The 21,892-nt window shown below is 43.6% G+C and overlaps 2 protein-coding genes across 2 annotated transcripts in view; both read left to right on the top strand.

The window, feature by feature from the left end:
- On the top strand, positions 1–12,511 carry LOC149331890 (uncharacterized). The gene is made up of 9 exons (XM_089557432.1): positions 1–46; positions 2,721–2,815; positions 3,401–3,471; positions 4,071–4,122; positions 5,900–6,155; positions 8,606–8,756; positions 11,217–11,338; positions 11,914–12,031; positions 12,458–12,511. The coding sequence occupies exons 2-9, from the start codon at positions 2,731–2,733 to the stop codon at positions 12,509–12,511; spliced, it is 909 nt and encodes a 302-aa protein (XP_089413558.1). The 5' UTR covers positions 1–46; positions 2,721–2,730.
- LOC149331891 (uncharacterized) overlaps positions 11,920–21,892 on the top strand; it is a 16,831-nt gene continuing 6,858 nt past the window's right edge. Inside the window, exons 1-3 of the mRNA XM_089555594.1 lie at positions 11,920–12,031; positions 12,660–12,827; positions 19,838–19,963. Of these exons, the coding sequence (XP_089411720.1) occupies positions 12,675–12,827; positions 19,838–19,963 (279 nt within the window). The 5' untranslated portion in view covers positions 11,920–12,031; positions 12,660–12,674. The remainder of the gene's footprint in view (positions 12,032–12,659; positions 12,828–19,837; positions 19,964–21,892) is intronic.

Consider the following 21,892-nt stretch of genomic DNA (forward strand, 5'->3'; position numbering starts at 1 on the left):
ACCACGAGCTCGACCGGCAGCCTGCCGACAAGGTCGAGGCTATTAGGTGCGTAGGCAAATTTCACGAGTGACATGGTTCATAGCTGGCAAGATTCGTTCCAACTATTGACTTGCGTAACTTGAACATATGATTTTTCTTGATTGCTTTCGCATAGAATTGGAGCTCGAGAAAGGTAAGTAAACAGAAGTGGGTAAAAATAGTTTGTTTGAGCTGTTTGGACGTATGAATAACAATTGATTAAAACAGGGAAGCCTATCAATTGCGCCTGACTTTATCCACTAAATTAATTCGTGGTGGTTATCCAAGACGCTTAAATATTGCTGCATAAATGCATAAAATATTTAACAAAACTTTGTGAAGGGAATATTTCCCTAATTTCTCGCACTTCATTTAGAAAAAAATTTGGAGGACGCCTAAGCTTCTTCCATAAGAGTGAAACCCGATAGCTCTGTCGAGCCCCATTCGCATACCCACAAATTGTTTCAGTGCAAGCACCCACATACAATTATAATTTTTTTGGCTCAATCACTAATGGTCACTAATTACCATAGTCACTAATTCATGCAAACCAATGCACATCTCACACAACGACTCGGCGCACACACAAGCATCAGTCGCCCAAGCACAATGACACCCAGAATTCGTATTCTGTGGTTCAGATTTTCAATTTAATCGCGAAATTAGGAATTACAATTTTAATATTCAAAAATGCACTCACCAGTAATACTTTAATGCACCACACATAGTCAGATGACACAAGGATTGATTAGATACACCTCTATAGTGTATTAATTTGGAAGTCTTTGTGGCATTTGCATAGTGTGCTCTTCTCACAATCGAAAGGGCCTGGGTTGGATTCCCACCCAATTAAATCAAATTTGTTCTGCACAACAAGTACTTAAATTCGATTATTTAAGTGACGCCTGGGGCCAATCCCAATACTCGCACTAATTTATCTGACTTTTTAGTTCCTTTGCTTCCTTGTGACGTCACAACAATGATGACGGTCGCGCCAACGCCGATTTTTTTTTTTGTGACATGAGGCCGTGAACGCTATCGTGTTAAAAATGGGCGCCATCTGTTCAGAACCAGAACAAGCTAGATATATCGTGCTTAAATTCGGGGATGTGGCCACAGGAGAAGCGGGTAACACCAGTGGTGTCGTTGAGCTCTGTAACGAGAGTTCTAACCTCTCTTTGCAGACTCTGATACGTAAGTACAGGCACCATTCTTCTATTTCCCTCCTAATTTATTTGTTAGTATTGGTTACTTTAGGAGAAGAAATGTGTGCAGGCAGAAATCCATTGCACTGTGAAAACTGCATTTGGGAAAAAAACAGCGGCTCCCTGTACGCTCATGAACTGTGAATATTGGCATCCAAGCCCCATCACATGACGCTGAATCTGTGAAAAGCTGCAAGTGCGCTGCGAATAAGTTGCTGAGGTGGCAAGTAACATCTAATTTTTGTTCGCTTGGTTCAAGCTGAGATGGGCAAAGGAAACCGCCTATGCTCCAAGCGATTGTGTTTACAAAACAGGAGAGGGAAACACACAGAACCAATATATTAAATTTTTTGCTCCGCCTAGACAAACGCCTTTACCCTCCCCCTCAATCATCGCTCACGGTGCCGGAGGCTCGCCTTCTTCGGCACATCCAAATGAATGCAGTTATCACCGCGTCTCGCCTCTTTCTCTGTCGCTACCGACTGGACCCTTCCTGTCCCAACTGCCCCTGTATCTATGCGGACCTTGCCCATTGCCTCTTCTATTGCCCGGCTGCTCAGCAGTCGGGTTCCTACCCCCCTCCTTCTTTATCCATCACCACCTCGCTCGACTGGCTTGGCGCTGAAGGGGAGGAAGAACAGCGACTTCTGGTCGCCCAGGCGGCAGACATGCTCGGCCTGTAAATTATTGCCGAACAAAGGTCTTGTACTACTACTACTACTTAAATTTTTTTATGAATGGCTATTGTTAAAATATTTCTTAATAATGGTTATTGCTTGAAGCTGTGATCTGTTTACAAAAGAGAGTAGCTGCAATGATCGCGACTACACGTAGATCGTGTGCTTTGCGAGAGCCCTTATGCCAGCAACATCACGTTCAACAAATCGTTAATGGTATGGTGTGGTCTGGTACATGCGGTTTAACATCCCAGAGGTGTGCATGGGCTGAAATAAAGATTGCAGTGGAAGGCCTGGTTATTACAGACAGATTGTTTAAAGTGCACTTATATTGCACAGTACATTCATGTTTTTGGTTTACGCTTCCCTCAAAATGTAGGCGTGCTGGCGGATTCGATATCGCGTCCCTGGACCCAGCAGCCCAACTCCATCGCTATTAAGGCACCGCGGAGGGAGCGATAAACCTGAATGCAATACCCTTTTCTTCATTTGGGCCAAGGATACCGAAATATGCTGCTTGGCGTGAATTGTTCTAGGTGCACTAGGGTGCCAAATTGTGGCACTTGACAAATAGCAGTATCCATGCATTTTTTAAAAGCAATTTAGGCTGTGCATACTCTTTACCGCTTGCTGGAGTCGAGGGTATGTTTCGCATAATAGAATTTGTATGCGCACACCACATGTGCATACAAATTTCTGATTACCCACCACATTTCTGATTCCCAACCCTCTTCAGTTTAAGAAGCGACTCGTTTAATTTGCTGCCGTAGAAACGATGTTCGCGCATTATTCATTTCAAACACTCCAATGCACTTCCAGGAATGAAAGGATGCACTGGGCTTACGCTTGCTGCTTCTTTATTATCGCGGGCATCATCTGTCTACTCATCGTTTTTGCTGCCTACGCCACACAATGTGAGTTTTACTTCTTACTCAATTTCTCCACGAGCGAGGAACATTTTTTTTTCAAACTTCGGAGTCTTCTGAAAAAGAAATAACCGCCTCTCTGTCAGGACTATCAATAGCCGGATAAGCACATTTTTTTTTCTGTTCATCTTTTGCCGTTTTTATTATTTTTGTTTCTTGGAGAAGCACATTTTCTTTCTTTTTATCTCAATTTCAATCATTGCTACTGAATTTTTATTGTTTCTCGACTTTTGTTTTCTTTTCCTCACTTTTTCTTTTTCATGTCCTTGTTTTCCCTATGCAATCCTTATTCTGTCCTTCCTCCTAATATTTCCTCTTGTGTTTCTTCTTTCCTTGCTTCTTTGTTGTCCCTGTTTCCTCCTTTTTTTTCTGTCGTCTTCCATCAGCCTTCTTGTGGCTTGCCTATTTGATGCGCATAGGGAGGGTTTTAAAGACTTCAGCTACCTTATTGTATGAAATCCAAATGTTTCGTATGATGTAGAAATAGTCTGCAAGTTTTGTGTCTTCAAAGAAAACGAGTTGAAGCCGGGTTGCGCCACAACTATGCATTCATTCCGTCTATACTCTTTCTAGATGAGGATGACGTCGACGTTACTTCCAGCCGACGTGGCATGGAAGCCAGCCGCACTACGCTCCCGACAAAGGTGAGGGATGCCCACACGTCTCTACCCTGAAGTAAAAAAAAGTTATATGGTACTGTTATGTAGTTGCCGCAGAGAGGTGGCAAATAGCGCTAGTTGGGAAATGCTGTGCTGTTGCGCAGTATCGCTGGGCTTAAAGTCTTTGTAAGGTCTTTCGACTCTGTATAGACAATGTTTTAGCTCGCGTGCACCGCGTATAACCGCTATTTACGGGTAAAAAGCCGTGGGTAAACTATAAAAGCCGTCTTAGCCACATGACACTCCCGTGTAATCGATGATGCCCTTTTTGTATTTGGAGTACGTGAAAATGCAGAAAAATGGTCCTCTAAACCAAGAAGTGCAATACCTGAGATAATCAACCAGCCGTAGATCACGAGGATGTGAAAGTTATTTTTTGTAGAAGTGTAAGTACTTGTGTTTTCCAAAATCCGACCAATCGTACCGCTTAAAACGTGTGAACGTTTGCACACACGCCACATACAAATACAGCGAAAAATAGCGAAGGATTGCCAGTTATATCATTATAGCGGGTTTTTATTCGGACCCCTCGACACGTAACCCTCGGGGCGGTATTATTCAATCAATAAATGAATGTTGCCCAGGATCCTCTCGTTGAACCCATCACACCACCGCAACCAAGGGATCCAGCGAGTGGTAAGTGGCAGTTTATAATCCGGCGCCTGGAAACGAGTGTTGACCTTAATACGTAATCGTATATGTTTCAAGTCCATCAGAATTATTCGAGACTTATTACAACAAAGTGCGTCTTATTCGACAGCGCGAGCACAGTCAACTGTACATGAAATAGCAAAGCGAAAATACGTCGTTCGGCGCGAAATCTTTGAACCTTGCTTGTTTAAGAGGATGCGAGTACCTTGAAAAGAATGCTGCGCCATGCAGCAATTCAGGAAATGGTCAAGTGGATTCTTAAAGCCGTATTTTAAATGATATTCTTGAGAGGCAGTGTCTTCATCTGATAGCCGTCTGCTTCGACGGGAAGTAAGATCTATTTTGCGGTGTTACGCAGGCACGTGCATGGGCGAAGCTCTAACACGAGCTTCATTTGCCCACAGCGCACAAAATGACCGTGACAGAAAAAAAAAACACACCACTACAACTCTTCGTCGTTTATTTCCTTTTGTCCGTCTCTTTGGTGTGTGCTTTTGGGAATTGAAGCATGTACAACCAACTAGCCCAGCATTTCGCCTTCAGTTAACGCAATATTCGACGAAATGATTGCCTGGAATATAATCTGCAGTTCTGCGTGAAGAAGCGTACCAAGAGGGAAACGTCAGGGGTACAAAGCGCAGAGAAGAATGACTTCAGGAACAGAAAAAAACACGTGCTCAAGTTTCGCACCTCACGGAGGGCTTTGACTGACCAGTGCTAAACCTGCGTCTACAAAATGGCATCTGAGCAAGCGAGCTTGCTATGCACAACATAAAGGAAAGAGAAAGAAAACCCGGACTAACAGCGGTTTGCCAGGCTAAAAACGAATTAGAGATCAATTAAAAAGAGCTTAAAAGTCCAAATAAAAAAACACAGTTTCAAGAGAAAACGCGGGAATTAAAAATAGAGAAAGGCAAAGTCCATGGCGCCAAGGCATACTAGCTACATGCAAGTGACAAGGGTAAGAAGGAATCCGAGAGATAGCAGCTGAAAGTGGAAAAAGAAAAGAACAGTACGAGAAAAAGCAAGGAATGACGGCAACATAACAAAACAGAGCGAGCAGAGAAAAAATGATGAAGAGCATTCGTACACAGAAACTGTAAGGACACAAAAGAATGCCAGAGAACAAATAAGAGGGCGGTAAAGACAGTGTGGCACAGAGACGAAATACGCAAAGAAACGGATTATGCCAAACGACCAACAACAGGCACATGGAAACACCATAGGAAAGTTAAATGGTACAGGTATGCGAGGTGGAAAAGAGGGATGAAAAAAAAAACATAACAGCGAAGTGTAATGGTCATCTCTGTGTAATGGTAATCTCTGAGTAAAACGAGGTTCAACTATCGCTGCTGAAATGTTCGCATTTCTCGATGTATTAAAAGAAGCAATTTGTGACTGAAATGCATATTTGTACAATTATACATCACTCTACAATTTACACGCATATTAGCTTTTCATGCAGCACTCCCCTCCCAGTCTCTGAAGGTCCTGAAGGAACCCTCGGGAACTTGAAGTGAATGGAGATAATGCCCAGGTTTTAGGCCATTGCCAGATTGTTAAAGACGAGGCCTATGCATATGTCTCGAGAGGTTGTTGCAGAAATGTGAGTAGTTACCACAAAGAGGCACTGTGCTATCGCTCATGACGTCAGTGATTTCAAATCACTCAGGGCCGATCCACATTCTTCACTTACTCCCTCTATCGCCGTGGAGTGCACATCCGTACCGCGAGAAACTCCAGCTTCAACCTTCTTCCGCAGTTTCTCAACCAGCACCAGGGGCTACTACGAGCACAGTTACGACTCCACCGCCGCTCTTGTGCTCGGTTGACCACCAGGCAACTACGGCAGCTGTGTACCCGCCAGACTCGACGTGCGACATCCTCATCTATACGCACGTGCGGATCGCCAGCAAGAGCGAAGTGGTCCCCATCCTGGACCAAGCGAGCTTCAAGGTCTTTGGCGAAGTGTGTGCCAAGTATCCGACTACCGCATGCGGCCTCTCTTTCGACGCGCGGTGAGTAAACACAGCCGCAGTAACGAAGAGAGGGAGCGGCATTACAATGCCCTATACCCTACCCACCACAAGTACAAAGTTAATCCAATGCATGTGACACACACTTTTAGTTGGACGTACGCAGTGAGCTTGCGTACGCAACGACACCGCGGGTAACGAATGCGCATGCGCAGAACGCAACGTATCTAGCCGCGCGTTGCGTACGCCCGCCCGCTGTAAAGCATAACGTAGCGTACGCAACGCGGGACGCTACGTGCTGCGTAGAGAACATGGCGGCGACCATCTCGCCCGCTTCGGACCGATTTCACTTCGCCGCTGCTTTCTTCAATGCGATGGCTCGCTCTAAACTTTGATTTAGCTTTTATTTTGTCTACTCTCACCCACACGCCAAAATATTAGGGACAAATGCCCCTTGTTTTTGAGATAATGAGGCGATTTTTGACCTTTTAATCCTAACTAAGGTTGTGTACGTTTATCGTCATAGCAACCGCACCTGTCGAATAATTTTTTTTAGTCATGTGCCTACTTTTGCACTTCCTTAAACATTATACATTTTTTCCTTCATTAAAAACAGTAATATACTATTCATATTGTCAGAAACTGAAAAATGTTCAGCCGAGCGCTACAGCGCTTTCAGTGTTTGTCACTAGATGGCGACACAACACAACAGCTACGCGACTGCTCTGCGGCGGTACGGCCAACTATAAGTGTGACCGGGGTGTCCTTTACAGCGTACGGAACGCAGTGAGCGTTGCGTACGCAATGTCGCTACGTACGCAGCAACTAAAAGTGTCTACTATGAGTGGAACGTTGTTACTTTTTACCCTAAAAGATGTTGTCGCCCTCAATTATGCAAAGAGGTCATTCTTTTCTTTTATACTGACCCCCCCCAAAACGATTGAAATTTTCACCGTTTGCCACTAAGAAGCAATGACGGTGACAGCTTTATCGCATCCATCACCAGAACATTTTGGACGAACAAACACGTAAGCGATGTTGTAGCGTTCTGCTCAGTTGATGATGGAGTTAAGACCAACACTCATCATTACAGAAATGGAGGCTACGTCTCCAAAACAGGGTTTTCTGGACTCGGGTGACCGGCGTATGTCGGCAAATAATGCATAATGTCCGAAACGGTGGCCGTGAATATAATAGTTATAAAGCTGTGTATGTTGAGAAAGGTAAACTGTTGGCAATATATTTGGTGGGATGAACACACACAAAAAAACATGTTTCGCCCACGCATCAGTCTTTGTACTTCTGTGTATCACATGGAAAGCGTTCGTTTTTAAGAGATGCTTTACAGAAAGTCGATCTCGAATAATGGACAGAGTTCCACCAGTGATCAACAAATTTTTCATCATAATGACAATTGCAACGTACATGTTTTGTGTGGATTAAACCCGGTCGCTGCTGCTACCAGATCGAGCGTAACGTTCTTGGCGCAACGACGTTTTTGTTATTCTCTCAAATTGCGTGCGGCCTACTAGAACAAGACCGAAAAAGTGGGATGAGGCTGACTATCACTTGCTATTCGTTTGAATCGCCTTTCAGAAAACTGCAACATGCACACAAGCCCAACGATCTATGTAGCATCAAGAAGGAATGTTTCATGGTGGTACGACACGTAACTACTCATGGAACGGGCATGATATTTGAATAGATGCACATGGATGATCACTGGAGCCTCAACTGTCTTAAGAGCCATTAGCGCTGACACCATTTCTATTGCATGAGATTGCAAAATGGCTGTGGGTTAGCTTGGTTAAGCCCGGTAATTGCGAAAGCAATATCCGTAGCTATGCCATGGTTCAGCTAGTAGTGTAGCTGGTGGTGGTGCTTGTGGTAAGGCTTGTGGTGATGCAGCGGTTATACAATCCAATACAATGCAATCCAATCCAATCCTATCCAATGGAATGCAATGCAATGCAATGCAATGCAATCCAATCCAATCCAATATGCTAAGGTGATTGGTAGGTCATTGGTAGCTATCGGTCTCGCTACGCGACGGGCTGAAAGTGCAACTAGTATGGCTTTGGCAATAATAGAAAACAAAAACGCCAAAAAATTTAATTTAGTTATGTGTATTAATGAATCTGCTGTATGAGAAGACTGGAAATGCACTTTTAATTGGTCGCGTTCCACAGTTTCTTTCAATCGCATTGTACTAGCTCGCTCATGTTCCTTGAAACCGCAGTGCAGTAACAAACACAGTAGAAGCAGTCTGCTTAATTCCCAAGTGAAGCGCAAAACAACTGCAAAGATCTCTTTCTATATTATCCTCATTGCACAAATGGCTCTGCCTCATTGTTTCGGTCCATGCAGCCAAGAAAATTATGTTCTTCTTTACGTTCAGACTTGAAACATGCCTGGCTATACGCGTGGGCATCCTTGGCAAACATGCCTGAGCCGCTAAGTACAACTGCACTGAAAATTAACTGGTTTTGCAGCTCCACAACAGAGGCGTCCTTCGACAGCACAGCTCTGGAACGGCTGCGAAATTTGCCGCTTATAATCGACCATTTCGCAATGATGAACGTGCACGGAACGAGAGAAAGGGTGTCGCACTACGTATCTGCAGTGGTTCCAGGAGTCGTGCAGGCAAGTTTCCAGCTCCTCGCAATCCTGCGCTTCAGGAAATTTCTCTCTTTCCCTCAAATGTGAATATCTCATCTAGTTGTCTTCTCGCATTTTTTTTTCACTGTGTGCAGAACGAGAAGCGGACAGTCTTTCTCTAGCCTTGTTCGCCTTTGTTTTTGCTTGCTTGCTTCATTTTTTTACGATTTTTTTATAGCCATTCTCATCATTCGTTTTTTTTTTGTTTCGGTTTGACTACAGCGAATAATGCTGAAACAGGCTTCTCTTCTATAAGTGTTTTCTTAGGGAAAAATTACAACGCTTCTGTAATCTCAGAAAGGAAGTGGTACTGGAGGCTGGGAATGGGGACATGACGTGCTACCATGCCCATATGGACACTCGAAATATGAAATATGTTTATGCCATACGAGCTTGAACGACTAGGACGCTTCTCAACACCGTGTGTCTTTAAGTTCGCCAGACAATGCCGTTTGTCGACCTATTAAAATCCAGGCGTCTACACAAGAGTAAAAGAAACTGGAATGTGACACTGGAATACACATTGTCCTTCTCAATCGGATGCGCAAATGTCTAGATGGCAGGAGTTGTAGCATAGCAGCTGTGGCTGTAGGCAGGAGTTGTAGCATAGCAGCTGTGGCTGTAGGCAGGAGTTGTAGCATTTTGATGCACCTTTGGTGCACCGCAAAACAGCTTTACGCCAAAGTCGGCGTTCGTTTGATAAAAGGTCTACGCTAAACGCAATCAATGATAACGTAACACTGTACCATGTACAAAATAATAAGGATCGGTTTAACCGGGGCTAGAAACTGAGTGACCTAGAGGAAACTAAGTGGGCAGCCGAGCTACCCAGGGGACGCCGATATTGCTACGTGTTGGTCAGAGCGGGGCGGCAGAGTGGCCTTAATCATCCTTTTGCCGGCTACAACGCCTTCCAGGGATAACACTGAAATATTTAGAGATCCATGTTACTGCTCTATCGGAAAACATAGAACTGCACCCTGACTGCTTCCACAGAAAGTCCATTGACCACTAACATCACAGATGAACCGGATTCTGCACTAATACTATAGGTTTCCGCGCAAAACTAAAAAAACAGGCAGGGAGAGTGTTCCGTTAACTTATGTTTACGAGTGGCGAGAGTCTATAATAGCGAATTCAGGGTACCAACAATTAACGCAGCGCACAACGGCTGCTCGGTCGAATATTCCGGAATAGCGTATGCATGCGTATGCGGCTCCTTGAAAACGCAAAGCAGTTAACTCGATGTACTCGAACGTGGTTGTATCTGCAAAAAATTAGGCAGTGGCTTAGTTCTGGTTAAGCCTGGATACACAAGCGAAAAGTTGCAGTTTTGCTTGGTTTGACGTCATGCCTGTCACAGTTCGCTTACAATGCATTGGGAGCACCACGATAACGGTGGAGGCGGTCGGCCGTCGACACACTGCCTGTGCGGAGGAGGAGACGCTAATCGGCGCGGTTAAAATTCACGGGGCACTTTGGCTCTCTAAAGTGCTGCAAGGTGAAAGCGTTTCCTGGCGCACTGTTTTTTTTTTAGTTTTCAGATTTTATTTATTTCTTTTCTTATCTTTATTGTTTATTTTATTATTTTATTATACATCTTTTCTTTTTCCGTTTAGTTTTGATTTTCATTTCTTTCCTAATTTTTTTATTTCTCATATTTTATTTTTCATTTAATTTTTATATTTTTCATTTCTTATTGTTATCGTTTTTTAAATCTTCGTTTCCTTACTTTTTGTTTTTTCTTGTTATTCTTACTTTTTGTTCCTTTTATTTTATTTATGAAACCTACGCATTCAATGGATGCGCCTTTATTCATCCTCAAACCCTGAGCCTTCGTGGCGGAGTGGTAGCGTCTCCGCTTCAAATGCCGACGGCGTGGTTCGATTCCCAGCCTCGACGCAGTTTCTTTTTTTTTTAAGTAGTGCCGCGTCGGCGGCGACGGCTGCGGCCACCTGAGCCGTGCGTGATGTCACTCGGTTTCGTGCATGCTCAGAAGTGATAAATCTGGGCTCCGGCTCACGCGAAGTGCGGTATTCACTAGCCTAGTGAAGCGTTTCGCTTCAAAAGACCGTGCTGGCTCTATCTGTGTGATGTCTCCTCTTCTATGACTTCGTCATCCCGTAGCCAGAATCTGCAAAACCACCGTTCCCACTTGAACCCGTGGAAACACTTGGTCGGTTTCAAGGTCACACTTGTATTGTATTGCTCACATATTGCGCCCTACATATAGTGAGTGGGTCGATCGTTACCTGACACTAAGCAATGTGCGTCATTAAACCCCATACATGCCACCATAGCCCCCTTGCACAAAGCGACCCCTTTAAAAGCTAACTGTGCCAGATGTAAGACATTTACGTGAGCGCTTCTTGAAATTTTTATTGGCTTAAAGAATGCTTAAGAACTGAGGCCCTGAATCTGCTGTTCTGTCTTTTTTGCTTTCAGAAAATAAAGAGCATATTTGGAGCAGACAGCGGGACTAGAAAAATAATTCTCGGATTCGGCTATTACAGATACAGCGGCCCAGACTCCTGGAAGTCACTCCAGGACGCCGTTATCAGCGTCCTGTAAGTGTTCGAACATCATGTTTTGATCTGAGCTCTGTGCTCTTTGCTCTCATGTGTATAGAGTGCCACGCAGGGCATAAAGCCCTCCATCTAATAGCTTTCCCAGTATTGGCTAAATACAGTTTAGCCCGCACTTGTCGCTGCATCTCACTAGCTCCTTTGTACATACCTAGGCCGGCTTACCTGCTTAGTTGTCTAAATGACTAACCTGTCAATAAAATTCTGAGTTAAAACCTGTGCTATGACCTTCAAACCTTCAAGGTTGTCACCTTTCGTGAAGTTTAGAAGCATGGCCATTCTTATCTAAAGCACTATGAGTTGTTTACAAATCTGTCGTGCAGCCTGGCGCAAAAAATGTCGAACCTTTCCCTCTTGTCTTCCCGAAGTCATTCCTGCACTTGCTTAAAATGTCATCGTAGTAATCATCGGTGCTCTAACCCTAACATCTAAGGTCTGGCACATGGCTACTGCCAGCAGGATCTTTCGAGCACATGCCCTTAGCCCACGTGCCTCCTATCGCTCAGCCGGGTCTGCAGTTGCAACAGTAGTCTCACAGATGTTCGTCCACTTCGCAGGGATTACATTGACATAGCCGTCATAATCACCTGCGTGGTGAGCGCACCCGACTGGGGCAAGTGCACCGCCCTGCCAAGCAACGCCTTGCAAAGTCGGTCACCCTACCCGCCCACCTTGGTGAGCTTGTGTTATGCATATTTCAAGCACGTTCTTCCATTTCCTTTTTATTAACCTGTCTTAATCTGAGCTATCAAGTGTGATGGAATATGATGTGAATGAAAAGAATGACAGACTAGCTAAAGGGTAAGAATATTAAGCTACTCTGAAGCTTAGCACCACCAAGAAGCGTTGGTTATAGCGCAGCCCTACTGGGGTTTCCTGATCATCCTCAAATTCGCCACGTTCCTTAATCGAAACACTTGTACTAAGAGAAATAATCTTTCGATGTGGTGCAGTTTGAACCTTTAAGTTTTATGGCGTCGAAAAAGCACTCTTTTATCTGTTTCATCTGAAGGGATAAAACAGATAAAACCGAGAATGAGCCTGTTTTTGTTTGAATTTAGTTTATTGAGTATCGGCTATCTTTCCACATCCTTTGCTCAGGAAGAGATGTTAACACTGGACAGCAGACTTCAAGAACAGGCTCTTCCCGACTAAGGCCTGGAGTTGTATTCTATAAGAGGTCCATTTTAAAATTGTCATTTCGCGTCAGTCTGGTCCTAGTTATTGGTGACTGAGATATACCAGCCCGTGGAACGCGGACGTGTGTCAGTACTAGGCCTTCCTGCTCCACTTCTCTCCACAGTATGAAGCTCTACCCATGGCCCTATCGAGCTTCGCAAACCCCGAGAAGACCGTGGCCTTCGCCTTTCAGATGGGAGCGGCAGCCTTCGAAATGACTGAAAACTACACCACCTTTCGCCAAGCTGCGTACAGGCCATGCAACGCCGTCATAATCAACGACATATCGAACGTAAGTTGGTCCTTCTTGCGATGGTAATGACGGCGTGCTTTCTTTTGTTTGTATTCAAGAGTATATGTTGAGAAAACGATGCCATGATGTGTGCCGCTAAACAGGCCACATTGCATCCTCACTTCTGTCTTTATTGGTGTTAACCCTTGCCGGCCCAAGTTAAGACTGTTCAGTCTACAGTGTTGATATTCAGAGAGTAGCACGTGTAAGAGCAGGATAGTCCCAAAGGAGCAGAAAATAAAAGTTCTGCTGGTTCGTTATCAATTTTTTGCATGATTCGAAATGAAATCAGCGAGACTGAGTTCCTGCGAAATCCGTAGTTTTGTCAACTCCTTGATATTTTGATGAAATATCAACTGCTTTGAAACTAGGTTTGTCTCTGCTGAAGATGCCACAGCTGTTATCAAGAATACGGGAGAACGATATGGCAGACAGGTTGTGCCTGATATTGTTTCATTCTGTGCAGTTTAATGTGCCCTCCTATGTAAGCTGATTTCTTGAGTTGGTTGCAAAAAAACATTGGCTCTTTTGAGAGATGCCGTGTAGAAAGGCAGGGTGATGACGCTCCCAGTATCCAGATTTCCAGCCTTGAGCTTCAGCAATATCATGCTGCATCCAGAATACAGAAGTTCTATAAACACTTTTTTGTTCTCACAACACGAATTATTGAGCGAGTTGTCCGTCTTTTCGAAGACTGAAAGCTGGATGGCATTAAATCCTAGGCGCAGTTTCGCTACCACTCGGTACTTCATCGTCCAACAGTTTTCAATCTCATGCCATGGGCAATGTGTCCTAGAGGTTTAGATTCTTCGTGTATGCTTTGTATTTTAATTGCCGTTGTGGTTGACCTAGGTGTGATAAATGGTGTTTCTTGATGATCGCATGAATCGGCACTCCAACACATGCTGTGGGCCGGTATTGAAATTTTTCCGCAGAAAAATGCTTGCGTTGAACCCGCCCATATTTTCCTAAGAGGAAAAAACATTCTTTGTTATATGTACACATCGGTAGAGGCGATATGTGTCGTTACTACCAGGCTGCGGAAGAAGCGATATTTGCAATATACAAGGCATTAAAGGCTTTCGCCTTAAAAGAGACGTGCCACGAAGCACGCGGCAGTGGGCGGGGCGGCAATGCCAAGATGAGGGCTACAAATTCTTTCCTCTTCTTCATACCGGTGAGCAAACGCTACGGAAACTTCCTGCATAGCATCAATGTTTGCCTTATTTTGCTGCCGTGCCCACGGCCCGTGCTTGATTTTAAGTGTTTCACTGCTATTCTTGTTGCTCCTGGGGGGCCGCATCGAGGTAAAACCCGGACCAGATAATTCGATTTCGGTGCAATTGAAGCTGATTGCGGCAGACATACAGGAAATGAACAAAGGGAAAAATGTAACAAACCAGAAGCTCAACGTTACTGAGGAGAAGCTTTAAGTGATACGAAGCTTTCATGAAATAATCATGGAATGTGTGGAAAAAGTAACTGATTTGGAGCAGCAGCTGTCAGTGATGACAAAAAAAAATTATGATTTAGAAAATAGGAGCCGACGACGAAACCTCATTGTTTTTGGCATAAAGGAGAAAGAAGAAGAGTCCGACGAGCAACTTCAGACAATAGTCACAAAAGATATTTTTGAAGATAAGCTGAACGTTACGGTATCAGGTATTGAAAGAATACATCGACTCGGTAGACGAAAACAGACAATGAAGAAAAAGATAGACCGGTGATCTTCAGGTTGCTAGCCTACCTGATCAAGTGAACATTATATGAACGTCCCAAAGAGACTCAGGCTATGAGAGACGCCGTAGTTAAGGGCTCCGGAAATTTCGACCACCTGGGGTTCTTTAACGTGCACTGACAGCGCACAGTACACGGGCCTCTAGAATTTCTCCTTGAAAGAAATTCAACCGCCGCGGCCGGGATCGAACCCGCGTCTTTCGGGTCAGCAGATGAGCACCAAAACTACTGAGCCACCGCGGCGGCAAAGTTAACATTTTAAAACAGTGTTCTAAACTTAAAGGATCTACCTATTCGATTAGTGAAGATTTTTCACAAAGTGTCCGAGAGGTAAGGAAAAATTTGTGGAATCGAACCGAAGAAAATCGTGACAGGAAAGAATAAGTGAGGTTGACGTAAAATAAATCCTAATTAATGCTTTCCTTTTCGCCTGGAGCGCTGATAGCAATGATATCATTGAACTAGAACCGAAAACTGTAGAAAGCGAAGTAGAACACAGTATGGAACCACGGGCCACTCGGTCAAGGTACCGCAAACGTTGATTAGTCTACACGTGCGTATCCTTGTCAACGAATATGATGGTCTAGAACCTTAAAATGAAGTCTGAATGAAAGAAGTAAAATGAAACTTATTATTAACAAACACGTCTTTTCTTTGCCTCCATGTGAATGCGTGGTGTGCCTTGAATAAAACTCCTGATCTTGAGTACCTGTTTAATAAACTAGATAAGTTTGAAGTGCTTATGATTACGGAAACCCGGCACTCCTGTGATGAAGAAGCAATTAATATGCCCGGGTACGACTCGTTCTTCATAAACAGATCCTTAAATTGTGGTGGCGGTATTTGTGCTTCAGTAAAAAGGTACAGAAATTGTTACCCAGGACGAAGATTTTATTGTGTCTCTTCTGACTACGAAATTGTTTGCTTTAATTTTGAACGTACTAATATTGCTGTTTGTTACCGCCCTCCTGATGGTCGCAGTTGAGAATTCTTTTCTCCCGTTTACGTATTTCTGAATTTTGTGGACTTAACAACTTAAGTGTCATTCTAGGCGGTGATTTTAATGTAAACCTGCTTTCCGATAGCAGCACAGCAAAAGATTTTTTTTGATGCTCTCCGGAAATGGCTGCTTAACGCAATTGTTACGCCTACAGGAGTTACTATGCATACAGTGTCACTCACTGACCTTTTTATTACTAATTTTCATGAAAAGAGCGTTGTTCCGCTGTCTTTTATTACGACTTTAGTGACCATTTCCCAATACTGCTAGGGGTGAAATCAGGTACGAAGAAAAAACCAGCACGTGTTTGCTTTCATCAAGCGTTAACTGAGAGAAGCCTTCCTTCGGAGGAGGAGCTGTTTCAGATATAGCCTGGTCTGGCGGGCTGTCTGTGACAGATGTGGAAGCACCTTATGCTATTTTTCTTGATAACTTTAAAGCGCTTTACTCCGAAAATTATCCGTATGAGGCGCACGTAGCACCTCTAAAAGGGTGCAAGGAGTGGATGACGTCAAAATTGCTCAAGCAGACGCAATATAAGGAAAAAATGTACCAAGACGTGATTAATACACGCGATCCCGAACTATTAGCAAGATACAAAGTCCACAGAAATAAGCTGAACAAAAAGTTAAGGCGTGCCAGGGATTTGTATCAGTACTGCAAATTCGAATCATGCTTAGGTGATTCTCGAAAGTTATGGAACCAGACTGACAACGTTGTGTTACGCACACCGCAGACTAACTCTCCTCAAGAAGTACTTATTCAAGGACGAAGTGTAAATGGGCAGGAGCTAGCGTAGGCGTTTAATCAATATTTTCAGCAGAGAATACAAAACTCCGTCAAACGTCATATTATGCTCGTATGAGGCAAAGTAGCGATTCTATGTATGTAAGTCCAACTACATCTTCTGAACTATTTACTGCTTTCATGATGATGAAGAGAAGCAGATGCCACTATGCGGATGATTTCCAGCTACGGCCTGTGAAGCATCTGTTAGATGTTCTAGCCCCAATTTTAGCACTATATGTAATTTACGTTTTAAATACGGAGTGTTCCCACGGCGCATGCAAATTGCTAAAGTGACAGCTTTATATAAGAAAGCTGATAAGCTTTGCTTTTCAAATTATCGGCCAGTTTCCATGTTGCCAATCTCTTCTAAACGACTGGGAAAAATTGCCCACATGTAAATATTATGCTTTTGTGACAAACACCAAATAATAACAGATACGCAGTTTGATTCTATCAGTATAGACCTACGGAGGAAAGATTACTAAGCCAGAAACAGTATATCTTACAGTTTTTCGAGGAAAAGAAAATTGCGCTTGATGTTTTTATATATTTTTCGCATTCTTTCGACTACATCAGTCATAATATACTTTTGACAAAACTGCTCGACTACGTCTTCAGGGGTTGTGTTCACATGCTTCTTGCGTCATATCTTGCACACCGCTTGCATTTCAGTTAGTTAGTATTAATAGTTGTCGATTCTCAGTGAAAAAAGTATCTGCTCGCGTACCTCAGGGAACTATTCTTGAACCGCTTCTTGTTAACTTGTATATAAATGATGCCGTTAATCAATTCCTGCATGCGAAGTGTGCTATGTATGCATGTGACGTCTCACTGTTCTTCTCATCAAGCGCATGTGAAGATGTGACCTGCGAGGCAAATAGGACACTAATGCACTTCATCAATGGCCCCTTAACAATCTGTTGAAAATTAATTTGACTAAAATTAAGGCCATTATATTCGAACCAAAATTCTGCAGACCCAAAACCTGCTGACCCAAAAGACGCGGGTTCGATCCCGGCCGCGGCAGTTGAATTTCGATGCAGGCGAAATTGTAGAGGCCCATGTACTGTGCGATGTCAGTGAACGTTAAAGAACACCAGGTGGTCGAAATTTCCGGAGCCCTTCACTACGGCGACCATCATAGCCTGTGAGTCGCTTTGGGACGTTAAACCCTAATAAACCAAACCAAACAGATCTGAAGGTAGGTTTGGAAATGATAGAGGTTGTAGACAATATCAAGAAAATAGGGTTTCATTTAATCAGCCAGCTAAGCTGGGACAGTCATGTTAGCGCTGTCATCAGTAAGCTTTCTGGTGTCATAGGTATCATTAACTGGCATCGTCACTTACTTGCATGGAAAGTTAAACTTATCCTGTTTAATTCTCTTTTTATGACCCAAGTGAACTATGAGCAATTAGTTTGGGGAACAACTACAGGTACCAATAAAAATAAGATTTAGGTTTTGCAGAAGAAGGCTCCATGTGCAATACTAACCGACGATTCTGATATAATCACATGCGATTTATATATAATCACATGCGATATAATCACATGCGAAATGGCATAAAAGTGTCTGAAATGTATAAAGTTACGCTGACTAAAAGATGTAAGAAGGACATAAAAAAAAATGTGAATTACTCGCGTGCAACGTCGCACCTTTCGCTAAATGTACAAGTTTACACTAGCAGACACAGCGAACTGTGGCATATTCCAACATGCCGCACAATATATGGTAAATGTAGCCTAGCAAACATGTTGCCTCGTCTTTTAAACAAGTTTCATGCAGCAAAAGTTGATCTATCACGAGCATGCCGCAAAGATGTATATGCAGAGTGTATGTGCTCCTTTTAAATTTCACCATGCTTTCACTGCTTCTTTATCTCTGTCGTTCCGACCTGATTCGAACAACCAAAATCCTGTTTTTCTGTGACGTGCATTTTTCTGTTTCCTTTTTTGTTACCATTTTTTGTGTGCACCGCATTCCTAATTATTTTTTCAAAAAATTCCGCAAACCATTTTTGACAACAATTATTTGCATTTTGCGATGCTACTTGTGTAGGAAATTTGCACTTTATCTGCTGCCCTGCAATGTAGGTGCCGAGGGGAATGTGAAGAAACAATTTCTTGCTTTTTTGCCTCAACCCTAACCATGTGTACTTGGTAAATAAATAAATTTAATTGAATTGAAAAACTTTCTTGGTCACGTGAAAGAGTGTTCTCGAAGAAAGTAGTCTCCAAGTTTCTCATAGCCGTGAGCTCAAAATATTATTTCAATCAGGCTATGTTTTCCTTACGTGTCACTTTACATAACTCTTATTATTCAGGGCTAACGTTTGTTTGCTCCTTTCAATTTGTAGGTTAAGGGCACTTTAAAATGACAGAATTCCAATAATACCTCTGTCTTTAATGCAGATATTAACTGAAAAGGAAAGAAAGCATACGGCCACGTGTCAGCGCTATTGCGTCGCAATGTATTCATGCACTTGCAGTTTGTATTGTTTCTTCATAAGTTTCTAAACAAGCCAGAACTACACAGAGATCTGATCACCCTGGGACAGTATTGATGCTCCTTCTTGACGATTACCACCCATAGCAAGGGATGAATGCACATGCGGAAAGCAGTAAGAACATGTGATCTCTGCCACGCGAACGGCATGTTGATCTAGACTAAAGCACCTTTCCACATAGTGTCCACTCAGAGTCCGCTCAGAGTCCACGTGCTGCCTAATGATGTCAGCGGGGGTGGGAGGGAAGGGGGGTCAGTAGGGGTCAGTATCGTATACTACTAAAGATGTAGCACAGACCCAACCACAAAGAGACGTACATATCACAAGCGCTCAGTGTCATTACAAACATTCATGTGGTAACCTTTAACATCCCTTTTTAAAGCAGCTGTAAAAAACTGATATTGCTCACAGATGGGAACACAATGGCACAATAATGGCACACCATCGCAATGGTTGCCTCCCATATCGCGCGTTGAATACGCATGCGCAGACCTGCAAGACCGAAAAATGGCCGGTTCTGGAAGTGCATATTTGGACACCCTTAAACGCTTTACCAATAGCTCTGCTCGTGCTTCCTGAAAAATACAGTATATTTGCTTTATGTCCACAAGCAGCGAAAATTCTAAAAGACCACGCCTTATGATTTAGTCTTAAAACATGGGAACCTCGTGGTATTCTTAAAGGAAACAAGAGTTAACACTATAATTCTCAATCGAAACACTCATATTTTGCATAAACAGGAAACACAGGTGCAAATACATTATGTAACGACACGAAAAATCTTTCTAATGCTATTACTCTCGTTGCCTTAGAGGTTCTGTTGATTCTTTACTCCGTTTATCCAGTAGCGTGGAATCATGATCTATCACTACGTAGCGAAAGGTCACCTGTTGTGGCGTTTCATTAAATTTACTATTTAGATGATAAAGTGTGATGCACGTGTTCTGATTCACTGCTTAATTACTTTTCTCCTGTAGTGGTGCGAGGCCATCCTAGAAGGCTTCGATGTCCTCGACTTTGAAGATACATTTGTTGTCGTGGCCCAGGTTTCCGGGCATTCGTATTTCATGACATTCGACTCAACAAGCACGATGATATCGAAGGTAGAGTATTTTGCTGCTTTCACTGACGAACGAACGCAGCTTAAAGGTCGATTTATGTTTGTGCTCTGACTGACTATTTACTCTAACGCGAGAGCAAGAAGTGGGCGTGAAACCGCTTCGCATGCGGAGGTGCGCGGCCCGATCCCGTTGTGATTGGGATAGCGACATTGGCGCCTCCGGCTTGATGTCGGACAAGAGTCAACAGAGTTCCGAAGTTTCGGGAAACGAAGAGCTTTATATACAGAAGTTTACATGTGTGGCTTGTCGACAAGAGAAGGCTGCTACATGGTGGTGCTCTGTATAAGTACAGTTAGTTTACCAGATCCCCGATGCTTTCCAATTGACCCGATGTTTTCACGCCACATTAGATAGTCGTGGAAGAGGTTCAGGAGGACCGCCCAGGGTCAAAGGGCAGCTTGGCGCGGTTTTGTTTGAGCCTCGAGTGTCGCGCGGGTCTTCAAAGTAAGATCCGAGTTTCTGGGGACAGACCGGGTGTCGGTCGCGATCTTTCCGCCGCTGGGAGGATGTCCCCGGAGTCGCGTCTCGGCCGGGGCGGGAAAAAAATGGAACAGAGCAGGCCGAATGCATGATATAAACAAAGTTTTGGATGGCTGTCACTCACTGTTCAGATTCTCTCACCGGTCGGGATTTCGCAGAAACCATCAAGCTGCGAAAAATAAGATGGAGTTGATTCGCTGCGCAAGAGCTTTCCACTGCAGCCTTGTGCCGAACACTTCGGGACATAAGTCACGTAGAAATCGGTCCTATACAATCCCTTTTGCCTCCGGCTACCACCTGATCATACTATGGGTGCAAGCATTCCCTGGCCAGTTGCTCGGCTTAATCAGGGTGGAATGTTTGGGAAATGGGTATTTGACCCCGCCTTTAGCAATCGCAAAACGCGTTCTGCCATTGCGATCTATGGCCGCAGATGGCCTTGCGCCACAATAATTCACTATCATCAAGTGGACGTGGGAGACGCTGACGATGGTAACTAAAAATTAAATACCTCTTAAAATGCGTGCTGCTAGTATTGTTCCCGTGAGTCCCGGTGCTAGACAATATCGGGAGTATGACCACATAAAATGTGCGCTAGGATAATTTGAATTGAGCGGGGAAAGCTTGTGAGGGAGATCAGGACAATGCCTAGGCTTGAAGGTGTTCTGTAGAGCAGCTACCTTCTTCGAATAATAAAGTTGTGATGTCATATCAATACATCATAACGCGCATGCAATTAATGATATCTTGAACAGTATAATAAGAGTGCGCAGTTGGGCAGACGGCAGCATAGTAGCCTTGCAGGCAGCCTAATGCCAAGCGTTGCCAGAAAAGAAATTTCTCCTTTCTTTACCATGACTATTAAAACCATTTTATTCTAATGATGACGTGGAATGGGTCATTCTGCGCGAATGGAGCCACTAATTTAGAGGTGATGTCATACAGTGCGTTGAAAAACAACTGCTTTTTGTTTAATTATTAGGTGTTTTCTCCTGCCTTGTGCGGAAGCGGTGTAAAACTGGCCGCAGTGTTATGTACTTTAACACCGATATGTGGCAAGTACTCGTGCGGAAGGCTATCTCATTAATCCTAACTATATCTTTACTGAGCTGCTACCACATGCTTCTTGATTACACCCAAGATATCGTACCTTTGTGTGAATTGAAATACATCTTAAGTGGACACTTTCTTACCAATTGATGTTCAGCGGTCCTTTGTTGATTTCAAGGGGCACCGACCCCTGCCTGTGTAGTTAAGAAATACCACATGCATGGTGGTAATACCCAAGTTATCACGTGTTTATAGTTAGAATTCAAATGCAGCTCAAATCAGCTCTTTCTCAACGGTATTTGTTCTGGGGTGCATTGTTAATTTCAAGTACTCTACACTTGTCTAGGGACCACAAGATCCTACGTCTACGTGTTAGCCAAC

Source organism: Amblyomma mixtum, chromosome 8 (assembly GCF_055824585.1).
Source record: "Amblyomma mixtum isolate Tamu chromosome 8, ASM5582458v1, whole genome shotgun sequence".
Taxonomy (NCBI): domain Eukaryota; kingdom Metazoa; phylum Arthropoda; class Arachnida; order Ixodida; family Ixodidae; genus Amblyomma; species Amblyomma mixtum.

What these genes read in the sequence shown, in the direction of transcription:
- LOC149331890 (XM_089557432.1), top strand. Translation starts at nt 2,731, where the DNA reads ATGCACTGGGCTTACGCTTGCTGCTTCTTTATTATCGCGGGCATCATC. An exon ending in TGGTTCCAGGAGTCGTGCAG is followed by an intron (nt 8,757 to 11,216) that starts GCAAGTTTCCAG and finishes TTTTGCTTTCAG; the next exon opens with AAAATAAAGAGCATATTTGG. An exon ending in GACGCCGTTATCAGCGTCCT is followed by an intron (nt 11,339 to 11,913) that starts GTAAGTGTTCGA and finishes TCCACTTCGCAG; the next exon opens with GGATTACATTGACATAGCCG.